Source organism: Lepisma saccharinum, chromosome 9 (assembly GCF_977018435.1).
Source record: "Lepisma saccharinum chromosome 9, izLepSacc3.1, whole genome shotgun sequence".
Classification (NCBI taxonomy): Eukaryota; Metazoa; Arthropoda; class Insecta; order Zygentoma; family Lepismatidae; genus Lepisma; species Lepisma saccharinum.
In genome coordinates this window covers 68,155,545-68,168,797 of record NC_139237.1, presented here as the reverse complement: position 1 = coordinate 68,168,797, position 13,253 = coordinate 68,155,545, and the positions used below count along the sequence as shown (strand labels likewise).

General features: G+C 38.6%; 1 protein-coding gene across 5 annotated transcripts in view; it reads right to left on the bottom strand.

The window, feature by feature from the left end:
- Srrm234 (Serine-arginine repetitive matrix 2/3/4) overlaps positions 1 to 13,253 on the bottom strand; it is a 369,905-nt gene that overhangs the window by 110,218 nt on the left and 246,434 nt on the right. For all 5 annotated transcript variants that reach the window (XM_083128349.1, XM_083128350.1, XM_083128351.1 and 2 more), the window contains one exon: positions 4,417 to 4,527. In XM_083128349.1, the coding sequence (XP_082984475.1) occupies positions 4,417 to 4,527 (111 nt within the window). The remainder of the gene's footprint in view (positions 1 to 4,416; positions 4,528 to 13,253) is intronic.

Genomic DNA, 13,253 nt, shown 5'->3' with positions numbered 1-13,253 from the left:
TGTTTGTGAGTGCTCCTTCATAGATTTAATCAAATCTTACAATTCATCCTCTTCGTCGCGAGTAAGCAGAAGTAACAGGAGTGCGACGTTAAAGAACGAGAATATAAATAGAAAAGTGGCTGGGGTGGAGGTAGGGTTCCATGAATTCTCCTACTCATGTGGTGTGACCAGCACCACGCTGCTTTATAACAAAAACAAATCGAAGAAATAAGAGTAATAATTACATATGCTCCGTACCAGGAATCTGTGGAGCAACGCCGCGCATAACGGTAGACAATAGGAGAAAGCGAGTGGACGTAGCGAAGCAGTTCGGTCGCGTTGCCCCTTTTCACGAGTTTATTGGTCAAGCCCTACTTGAGCAGAGGACTTGGGTCTTCGTTCGCTTCAACCACAGACTCCTGGGAGAGACTATATGTACTATATGAATATGTAAGTAATTGATGGTCTCATGATCGAATCCCGGCCTGGACATGGGTGTTCTTTGTTAGGGTGATTATAAAGTTTCGATCAATTTCTGTGAAAAACAGATATTAGAATCAAACCAATAATGAGAATGAAAAACCTAACACTTAGTAACACATAATCTATCAAAGCTTCTACAGATAATGTAAACCCAATCTCAGAGTAACACATAATCCATCACAGGTTGCACTGAGACTTATTTCAAATGACCACCTGCCCGTCCACACAAAACTTCCAGAGACGCACCGCTGCACGAAACACCTTTTCTAGCATTGTGGACGTGCAGGGTGGTCATTTGGAATCACAGAAATGGATCGAAACTTTATAATCACCCTGTATTGTAGAACATGAATATGTAAGTAATTGATGGTCTCATGATCGAATCCCGGCCTGGACATGGGTGTTCTTTGTTAGTGTCCATCAATTTCATTATATCATCATTCACCTTCATCGTCGCGATTAGCCAATGGCAACGCGAAATAACAAAAAATAAAAAATAAATAAAAAGTAAGTAATTTACTACAATCCTTAAGGTATAAATGGCAAATTCACGACGAAATAATATGTACAGTCACAGGCAATAAAAAATGGGATAACTAAATCCTGAAATACTAGCTTCCCTGCAAGGCGTTATGAGTGTTGCCTAACTCTACGGCGATAATTGAATTTTAATAGCAACTTTTACCATCGCCGTAGAGTTACACAACATAACAGTTGGGCTGAAAAGTTCGTAGGCTGACTCATAGATGGCGTTACTAGAATTAAATCCATGTGATTTTTACTTAGTACTAACCTTCAAAAGATACGTGTATAAATTTCACAGCTGCCGGATAATTAGTTCGTTGAGATATAGCATTGTGAGTGAAGCAGCTTTTGTTATTGTGAAAAAATGGATAAAAAAGAATTTCGTGTGTTAATAAAGCATTGCTTTTTGGCGAAAAAAAATACTGTTGAAGCCAAGGCTTGGCTTGATAAACATTATTCGGACTCTGCACCAGGAAAATCAACCGTTGAGAAGTGCTTTGCTAAATTTAAACGAGGCGAAATGAGCATCGAAGACGATGCACGCAGTGGACGCCCCAAAGAGGCTGTTACCGACGAAAACATCAAAAGAGTCCACAAAATAATTTTAAATGATCGTAAAGTGAAGTTGATCGAGATAGCTGAGACTTTAAAAATATCAAAGGAACGTGTTGGACATGTTGTGCATGAATATTTGAACATGCGAAAGCTGTGTGCAAAATGGGTGCCGCGCGTGCTCACAATCGATCAAAAGCAACAACGTTTTGATGATTCGGAGCAATGTTTAGCGATATTCAACCGTAATAAAATTGCTTCCCCATCCACCATATTATCCAGATCTGGCCCCCAGTGACTTTTTCCTGTTTGCAGACCTTAAAAGAATGCTCGCTGGAAAGAAATTTAGCACTGATGAAGAGGTAATCGCCGAAACTGAGGCCTATTTTGAGGCTAGAAATCGTACTATAAAAATGGCATCGAAAAATTGTATGACCGCTATAATCGTTGTATCGCCCTCGAAGGCAACTACATTGAATAATAAAATCGAATTTTGTCAAAAAAAATATTTTTTACTATGTTAGCCTACGAACTTTTCAGACCAACTGTTACACAACTCTTTGCAGGGAAATGAGTAGGGGAGACTGGGGCCAGTTGTTACAAGGGGCAAGTTGTTACATAGAGTTTTCGGTGACTTCCGCTAGGGGTCATAGAGCACGTGACTTATTCGACAAAGGCGTCCCGGTTTGTAGTTTGGCGCTAGTGGTGGCACGTGAGTGGACGTTACGAGTGTGTTTCACTTTTTTGGTTTGAAAGTGATTATTGACGGTTTCGTTCCGGTTGTGATTTTTACATGAAGAAGTGAGGGTAAATTTCCGTTATTTTTTATGTTTGAATCACTAATTATTAACGTTGATTTCACGCAGTTACCGCTCACTTTCTTTTCTTCGTCCAAGGACAGGACTACATTGAAAGTAATGGCGTCGCGCGGGGCTAGTTGTTACATCGTGTACGGGGCATCTTGTTACATTGTAAACTAAACAAGAGGATAAGACAAGTACAGCATGAAATGAATTCAGTGAAGATGAAGACTGTTTGTGTATTATTTGATTTCATCCGTTTTCTGAAAGTAAAAAGGGGGAAGACTGGGTACAGTGTACAGTACAGAAATTGAAATCTCATTGGTTTTGTTTTATTTTTGTTTCTCCAATCCGCAAAAAGTTGCAAGGGAAAAAGTAACAAGTGGATAATATGTTTGTGGGCGTTATATAATTTTGCATCTCTCTTAATCTTTATTGTTATATGTACAGGTATGGGACAAAATAATGGAAACACCTGTGGAAGTCGGAACATCATGTATTAATACGGTGTTGGGCTACCTATAGCATGCAATACAACTTGGATTCGGGACGGAATAGACCGATACAAGTCCTGAATGGTGGTGAGTGGAATTTGAAGCCATTCTTCATGCAGCACAGCCTCCAGCTCAGGTAGAGACGAAGGAGGTGGAAATCGACGCCGAACCCTGGATTCCAAAACACCCCACAGAGGCTAGATGATATTCAGGTCTGGGGACTGGGTGGGCCAGGGAAGATGTTGAACCTCATCAGGATGCTCTGGAAACCACTGTTGAACAGTGCCAGCAGTATGAATGGGGGCATTATCATCCTGGAAGATGGCATTCCGATTTGAAAATAAGGTTTGCACCATTAGGTGGATCTGGTTATCCAAGAGTTCTCTATACACTGCTTATGAGACCCGACTGTGTAATGTGACAAGGGGGCTGCCGAATACCATGATATAATGCCCCAGACTAAAATAGAGCCGCCACCATGTTTGACAGTCGGGCGGTGACAGTCCACATCGTATGCTGCCGAGGGTGTTCGCCATACAAACACGCGTCCAGTAGTGGGAAAGAGGATAAAGGTTGACTAGTCTGACCAAATGACATGTTTCCAGTCCTCCAACGTCCAAGTTTTGTGGTCATTGCATCATGCACGTCACCTTCGAGCACTCGTCTCAGTTATTAGGGACTTGGCAATAGCAACACGCCCATGGATACCCATTTGATGCAGTTCCCGCCTCACTGTTTTGCATGGCACGGGGTGTTTAGGTGCTGATTAAGTTCCGTAGTCACTTTGGAGGCCATTGTTTTCTTCTGCAACGTCACAATACGCTTCAAGGCCCGGCGGTCCATTCCATTTCCTGCGGCTTCGTCTTTCAACCACAATTGTGCTTAGCAGACCCTGTTTCACCGTGCACTGTGTATGCGGTCATGACTTTCGAGACCGTGCCTCGTGTTACACCGCATAACTTCGCTGTTTTGCTCACAGATGCTCCAGTGAAACGGGAACCAACAATTCGACCTCTTTCAAACTCCGTCAGGTCGGCTATACTGGTCACTCACTACACCTGAACAAGGTGCACTACCACACTGCCTCACTCTACTGTCAGTGCCGAGTCCATACTACCTGCAACAAACAAGAGAAGGTTGATCTCCGCCGTGCTCAGTATTACCAGACACATTGAAAATATGTCTCACTTCTGACTTGAGTTTCCATTATTTTGTCCACTACCTGTATGTTATTACTGTATAATACTTTGTTGTAACAACGTGCTCCGATACTGTAACAACTTGCCCCACTGTGGGGCAAGTTGTTAAAATTTTCCGAGTTCCAAAAATGTAACGTTTACAAGTTCATAATGTAAAGCTATTCCATTGGAAAAAAATATATGCATTGCCCAAAGGTGTGATGGTTTAATACTGAAAATGTGATTATTGCATATGCAGTAGGAAGCTCATAAAAATTCCGAAGTTGAAATTGTATTTCAGGATCTAGGTGTCCCGTTTTTATGGCCGGTAACTATACACACACACATACATACATACATACAGACTTAGAAACACACATTTAGAATGAGTGTGAAGGTACTCACGCTACGCGGCCAAAGTCGTCCCTGGGGACTGGCACTGCTTTGCTGCCGTCGCTTGCCATCAGCATCATCCGGTACGCGGCCACCTTCGCCTCGATCTCCGAGCGGGAGTATCTGCAATGCAAAACGTGAACTAGTTAGTTGCTTCTCCTGGGAACAACTTTCTCACCTCGACATCAACAGAACTTCAAGCAATCGTGCAATCACACTCTAGGATAATGCAACATGTACTTTGTCCGCTAGAACTCGAAATTTTAGGCTCGAAAAAAGTGGAGATTTAGGCGCCGAAAACATACTTCAAAAGTATGAAATAAACATAAAAAAGTAGGCCCTAAAGTATATTGTTAAACTACATATCCATATATAAACTACATATAACAATAAAGTTGTCCTTAAAAACCTACAGATTAAATTAGTTTTTTTTCCTTGATCGACGTTTATGCCTTGAAAAATGTATTTTAATGAAAATAAATTACAGCACTTCAGTTGTAAACTTTTAATCCGGCGTTTCATTTTAATTATACAACTTTCGTCACTTAATAAAAGCATCGCCTCCCTTTCAAATCGCGCTGTAGAATCTTGCTCGAAAAGATTACCATCCCAGATTACCTTGCACTATGTAAACGTGAAAACATATACAAACACTACAGTTGTTACGCAAAGAATTAAGACATTAAATTTCAAGCATCGATTCAACACATTTATACGTATGTTTCTTGTAAGCAATTACAAAACGCATGATAAAAACTCTCGAGTGGTTTTCTGCGTAATATTATGTATATATTATTTCTATCGATAATTTCTACAACACGAAGAAAGAAGAGGAAAAAAGAGTTTATTGCTATAAAACTAAATTTTAGAATATAACTACAACTGCTGTTTTAGTGCATTTTATGCACAGACGGGGTAATCGGAACTGTACTTATAGTTTAAAGTGAGACCCGTAACACTCGCAATGTGCCTCCATCGGTATCGAACCCGGGACCCCTTGATTTCAAGGCGACGACGTTACTACTACGCAACCGGAGGGGCTAATTTTTTTTTATAAACAACAATAAGAAATTAGATTTAAATAAATAATTAAAATAATAAATGATAACAACAACAAAGGAAGTATGTTAAGACAGACACCAATAAGAACTAAAAACAACCGTAACAAGTGCTGTGAGATATATTATTCATAATTAAGAGCGCCGCTCCCCATGGCGGAGTGGTTAGCACATCGCGCTACAACGCCAGGGTACTGGGTTCGAATCCCGGTCCGGACATGGATGTTTGTGAGTGTCCATTCATCAATTTCATCATGTCATCACTCATCCCCATCTTCCCAAAATAGCCAAAAGTGGCACAAAAAGCGAAGTAAAATAAAGCCAATCAATCAATAACTAAGGAAAATTGCAAACAAAGTTACGAAAAGTTCACCAACCACATTTATATGAAATCCAAACATTAATTTCCAAATCAGAGAACTCTCCCCTACTTGAAGCTATACCCACTATACTCTCTTTTTTGTTTGCTTTATCCACCGTCCCCCAGACACGGTGAGAATTTTCAGATAATGCATTCGCTCTCCTGCCTCTTTGAATTTGTGAAGTTGAGCTCCTTAATTAAGAGCGGGAGAATTCCTATCTCTTGTCTCCGCCCCCGTGTTTTTGTCTCCGTCCAACGCTGCACATTTCATCCTCCACTCCGTGTTCCAGAACGACCCCATCCCTTTTACGAACCTCGACATAACTGGGTCGTTGGAAAAGCGCAGACTTCGTGGGGTCACGTGATCTATCGATACTCGACGGGGAATTGAAAACGGAAATTTTAGATGTCATCAAGATACATAGCGATAGTTATGCATGAACGAAAACTTCTGCAAATGACGTCGGTAGTTCGTTGCAGTCATTTGCATTAACAAACCTGTAAAATCCTCTAATAATACATTTAACGATAGTAACAATGTAAAATCTTAACGAAGTTCACATCATCGTAGAAAGTACATTACAATAGAACTGTCATTTACCCTAGGTTAAATTGAAAATATATTATATTGTTCTATATGGTATTCTCAATGTTTCTGAGCTACTTGTTCATAAAATCATAAAGGTAACGTACATTGAAGGCAAAATTCACGTGGTGGGCTCTTCAGGCTCCCCTTTGGGATGTGTCTTCCGACATAACACTCAAACCAGTAAGTGTACAATTGGTTGGTAATGGTGGTAATTTTTTTTATAATTATATATGGTGTGGGTAACACTAGTGCAATAATAGCTCTTATTTTATTTTTATTATGTGCCGCGGCAGCTCAGTCGTTAGAGACTGAGACCCGGGTTTGATCCCCGGCGGGGGAGAACGGCATTTTCCCCACCTGTTCAAGCGGCTCCGGCGCCCACCCAGCGTCGTATAAAGAGGAAACTCTGAAGGGGACCAGGAGAGCACTTTACTTTTTAAAATTCATATAATTGATATGATTATAATTTTGTAATTATTATATAAATGCACATACATACAGGGTTCCCACGCAAACTCCAAATCCATTTTCCCTGAGATTTCCCTGAGTTTTCCAGAATCCTCACATTTTTTCCAGAGTATTGAATGCACAGTAAATGACTACTATAATTTTACAATGGCCTCCCCCATTTCCCCTCATAGCCATACCATCCTCACCTTCTTTATTACTGTTGTTTTCTGATGCAAATAACAAAACTAGTTCAATAATAAAATAAAATTACACTTCTTTGCATGTAATTAAGAACACAGACGACCAGTTTTCTAGAACTTTAAAAAACTCTGAAACAATTTCTAACATATCTGATATAGAACATTGAAATATTTTCACACTTTTCATAGATGTTTATAAATGGATACAATATCGATTAATCTGTAATGCATACAATAATAGTTAAGACAAAGAAATTATTGGAATTTTTAAAACATAAAAATGAAGTGATAATTCTTAGTACCAATTTAAAAAGGAATAATAAGTTACTGAGACAAACATAAAACACGAAATGTACTTAATGTTGGATATTGCAAATTAAGAAACATCACTTTGGATACTGCAAATTAAGAAACATCACTTCTCAGAAACTTCAAGCTTTTTTAATGGTTCTGCAATAGCCTTTGCTTCTTCTTGCATCTTTTGTTGTTTGGCTTGTAAAGCACAGATCTCACTTGCTTTACGTTTCATTTCTTTCCTTTGGTTTTCTTTGTGATCACATTTCTTTCTCAACTTCTGCAATGCTTCTTCGTATCTAATATGTGCACCTGTAACACTCTGGATCATATCTTTGCTTACTTCTACATTTGACACTCCTCCTACCACTTTCACTGCATCATAAACTTGCCGAATAGCCACAACAGACTCTTCTTTCAAGTTTTCTATTAAAACCTGCTTATTTACAGAAAACCCACTTTCCACATATGCATTGTCATGTGATAAAATCAAAACCAACTTAACAGTGCTCCATAACTCAGAGAAGTCATCCTTGCTCTTCACGACACCTGTAAAAAAAAAGAATCTAGTGCATCAGTTTTTATTGAAAAGTTACAAAACTTCTCTTTCAATTCCTTTAAACTGGCAAATTACTTTATCACCAGTTACAGCGTTCATTCTTTTTCTCCTGAGAAGTTCCTGTATCAGGTCTTCCATGCGCTGAGCACATCGCTTTGGAAACTGAGTCATTTGCTTCGGAACTAAACAACTAGCAGCTCTCACCAACCTGAACTTAAGGGGACTACGTTCCACAATCTTCTCCTGTTGTTGGTTAAATTCTGCAGCTAGTAAAAAACATAAGCTTCTCCTTTTCATTCATCTCTTTAGCTTCCAAAGCAGCTTTGGCACCAATTCCAATATCAATCTTTGTCAAAGGAATCAAGTTGTCAGAATTCCTGACATCAATTTGCATTAATTTAAAACGATTTTTTGCATTGTTCAAGATGTCACTTTTTATGAATCTCCCCATTACATCTCTAACAACACTTTCTAGGGAGTCATGAAGAAATGGGAACATAGGTTTGGGGGTTTGGAACATTGTAAAATATATCATTCTGGCATATCTGTTGAGAAAACTATTTCACTACATGATATTAATGTAGATCTGCTGGTCCTACAATTATTCCATTTTACACATATGTGAGCTTTTGAGGCATGTAAAAATTCACATGTCATGTCATGGCTATAACATGATCAAAAACTTAAAATATGAACAAGTATTTATGAACAAAACATAATTCATATATGGCACTAGTAAGTAAATATTTAAAATTTTGTTCTAAATGCATTAAATACACAATCAACAATATTGTACACAAAAGATGGCAGAAAATAAATATTTCCCTAAACAGGGCACTCAATTTTTTTACTATTTTGTAAAAAAAGAAGGAAGAAAAAACTTAAAACTACTCCATAATAAGGGACATCAGATGAACATTGGTTAACTTTAGACATCAGGTTATCTTTATTATGCATTTTCCATATTTTGAAATATATTTTACGTCATATAAGTAGTGGTACTTGTGCTATAACCAGGACAGAATTTTTCGGAAAGGAAGAGTTCTCTTCTAGCAGATTTGCTTACACTTCAAACTTGCTCAACATGGCTATATGAGTTTTTTGCTTAAGTGTAGTATTCTGCATAACCCAAGAATTTTGGAAAAATGCCCCTCGGGAATTTTTCGGAAAGGAAGAGTTTTTTCGGAATGGAAGAGCTCCCCTCTCAGATTAATTTGTCTACACTTACAAAAGGCACTTCTGTGAGACTTAAAACTAGGCCACTCATACCCATACACACCCACACCCACCCACACCCACCCACACCCACCCACACATATTTACTTCCGGTCCACTTCTGGTTTAAGTTCAATTGGATACCAGGCTCATCTTGCATATCTAGTACTAAGACAATGCAATATGCAGAGACCCTCTAGAATTGCTCCGTGACTCTCTCATTTCTTACATCATAAACATATGATTTTTCACCTATGAGAATGACAGTACAAATGGTGTCATCAGGTAATGCCTCATGGAATTCACAGATAATTTTAATGTTTGTTCTATCATTTACCACAACTTGTTTTCTTTTTGAAGTGTTAATTACAAACATGGGTCTCTGTCCTTTGAACTCATCTGGTGTGTAATACATGTCAGTATTGCCAGTAGTGACGCGTTTGAAGGAAGAAAAAGCTTCATATAATTTGAGAAAATCATCCTTGGACATGTCTAAATTGTAATTTTCTCTAGGAAAGACCTCATTTCTGCCATTTTTAAGATATATGTTCTTGATGTTGCAGTTATCAAATTTACTTGAATTTTTTTCCTGATTGTTGTGTCTTCCAGTCTGAAACAATACCACTACGAAATCCGGCATGTCGTACTGAATACTGGAGAATGAATTTGTAGCATCAAATTCATAATAGGTACCAGAGGCAGGCTTCTGTACAGATTGATATGTGTAAAATTGCAGAGGAACGTGTGGATTTTTTAGGATATCTGCTTTGTATTTAAGAGCATAACTGGCCTCATATTCAACAACAGGGATTCTTAACTCCATAGTCTGAATAATGCACTTGCCCTCATCAGGAAGGGTATTGGGCAGAGCTTCCCCTGTAGAGTTTAATGTGCTGTACCTCATCAAAGCATTATTATCATTGGCAGCTCTCCTAAATGTGATTCTTAAACCACCCTTCCACATAATATCTTTGTAATCCGAGAAGAATCCTGGCAACAGGCGCATAGGGAACAGCACAGTGTGACTCTTGGATAATATTTTCTCACCAGCCTCAAATCCACCGATTCTGTAGTAACAAGCCTCGGTTTTGGATAATTTTAGTGTGGCCAAAGCCGTGGAGGTAATGCCGGGATAATCTATTCTGTTTATAACAACCCCATGCTTTCTGATCTCAATTTCAGAGAACAGATGCGGCACAAAATTGTCTACAAGTCTTATATTTGTATTTGCCGGATAATCGGTACCATCGAGCTTTACAACATCAAATTTGATGTATAGATCTGCTCTGTGAGGGTGTATAAATCCATCCCCTACATCAAGATCAACCTCAATCTCTGTGTTGGGTTGATTTAAATTTGCAAATGTCCTCCTGTTTGGAGGGAATGATTGTAGCTCATAACTCTCAATATTTTCCATTGTATGTATTTTTATTTAAATGTTAATCTCTATGATTGCAGTTGTTGTGGCTCCAGCAAAATCAACTAATTCTTCTTTTTCATTAGTGACCATCAATTCAATGTTATCTATTCTATTATGGCACACAGGAAAATATAATGTTGGGGATGGATTGTAGATGATGGGCTCCATGAATTCAGAATTAGGTTTGAATGTTGCAATGATGCCGGTTTGTTTGTGAGTACCTATGCCATTTGATTTGGTGATCATACCCTCAGCCACATTACAGTGAATATTCAGAGTCTCTATGGCTAAGAATTTAGGTATATTCATAGCAGTGTGTTTGATGCCTGCTTCAAGTTTTGTGTTGTTCTCAAAGCCTAACAGCTCTCCTATGGTAGCCAGATCCACTGTTTCTGTAGCAGATACAATCTCTACTCTGTGAGTGACAGAATTTTGACTTAATACTACACCTCTGGGTAATTGAGCATTTAGAGTGGACAGATTATATTGCCCTGGAGTGATGACAATTTTTTCATCACCTACTGCAATTGTGTTGTTGTGGCGTGTAATATTGGGGATCAGGTACATGCCGTAAAATGCCCTGAGAGCTATTGTTTTGGGATACACTATGTCATCATGCAATTTGAGTTTCAATATTGAATTTTGGCTGGTGAGATGGAATACCCCCATGATGTTTCAGATACCACAAGGCCTTTTGAAAATCTTCAATTGATGGTTTATTTATTTGAGACATGTATCTAAGAACAGATAAACACAAATGTCCGCAATTAACATCTTTGAAGTTTTGAACACGGGCATTATTGTAATAAAGATTAGGTGAATTTAGATATTTTATTAAATTTTCAGGTGGAACACCTCCAAATGAATCAAACACAAATGCATTATTGTTTAAATATTTAAGATAACAAATCCAGTGAGTGCCCTGATTTTTGTACTCATCCAAATTAACAATGCCACACTCTTTGCTGAGTGGTTGTTCTGGTAAAGAATCAGACATGTACACACCTCTAAAATGTTTGATGCCCAGTGGCTTGATTAAAGCTTCAATATCTTGGTTTGTAAGCGGCTCTTGTTTTTTTTAAACTTATTCATAACACCTTTGCCTTGTTTCTCCATTGCCAGATTATGGCGCCTCTGCTCATCTAATTCTGCCCTATTTTTCTTGGCATCTATTACTGTTTTTGCTATGGCGGCTGATCCGCCGGCCAAGCTCCCAACAGCCCCGAGAGCAGCTAAGATGGCAGGGATGGTAAATATAAATCCCCCCACATGTGATTTTTTTCTTGATTGCTGTAATTTTTTTAATTGGGGGGTACTAAGCAACAATTTCATACCATGGCCCTTTGCAAGACAAGAGCTTTTTTTCTTGCGCTGCTTTTTGGTCAAAAGACTGTCAATAGTTTTAAGAGATTTGAGACCTGCATAAGGTACTTGATACATAACACCCTTGGCCTTCATCGTAGGTTTATTATATACATATTCACAACCCCCACCCCAGTTTTTGTTTGGTGCTCATAGCTATGGTGGTTCCCAATGCTGATATTCTCTCACTCAAAGAAGCATCTTTGCTTACAAATCTGCCAAATGCAGCCTCTTCTAATTTCTTGTCTGCAACATGTCTCTTGTCAAGATCAGAATGTGTGTTGTATGCTATGTCATGGTCTCTACAAGCAGCATCTAGGGGATTTACACCAGGATCCCCTCTGTTTAATCTATGGTCCAATTTTGTGCCTGGACCACAATACTGATAACCTGGAATGTGTAGTTCAAATGGCAGCTTGTTTATAATGTCATTAACCAACCCCCGACCCTCAGAAATATTCCAAAATTTAGGTGGTAGAGTATTAATAATTTTTATGAGATATCCAATCCCCTTAGGGTCATTCACTATAAAATTAGACAATTTTGTGCTTATCATGTCCATAATTCCAACCTTTTCATTGTAAAAATTGTGGTTGCCAGCATTTTCCTCCCCAGCTATCACCAGCAACCTATCTACAAGTTTCCTGACATCATCAACCCACACAAATTCTTTAGGCAGGGTGTTGTATTGTTTGATTCCACTGCCAGTCTTGATCTGTGACCATATGGGCTTGATTAAATTGTTGTATTTTGCTCCACTGCTAGACTTGACTCTTTTTTGTGTGGGATCATTGTTCTGGTATAGAGCATCTGATTTTATTAATATTTCTTTGTAATCCTCATAATCTTGATCTGTATAGCTGACAGGCCTTTTCCTAGTCATCAGTTCCCACAATCCAGGTGTGCCGGTGTACTTAACAAAAGCACCTTTTTCTCCGAGACGAGATTCTGAATATACAATTATATCATCCCCCATAAAAGTTACTCTGAAATTGCCAATTCTATGTATGATGCTGCCATCAAGCTCTGTGTCAGCATATAAGCCAAAGACCTCATCTTTATTGTCTTTAGGTGTGGTTAAATATTTTTGAGCAAGAAGACCCAATTCAATAGGATCCTGACTAGCCTCAATTCTTCTAGGAGCAACAGGACTAGGTGTATGAATACTGGAAAGTGGGGTGAATGGATAATCTAATATGTTCCTTGCAGCTACAGGTACAAGCTCTGTGATCAAATCTTGATTTTGCTCTGTAACAGTTTTGATATTCTTACCTAAATTATTAATAGCATCAATTACAGGCTGTTCTGTTTGTTTGTGTTTTTCATAAATTCCCCGGTTCT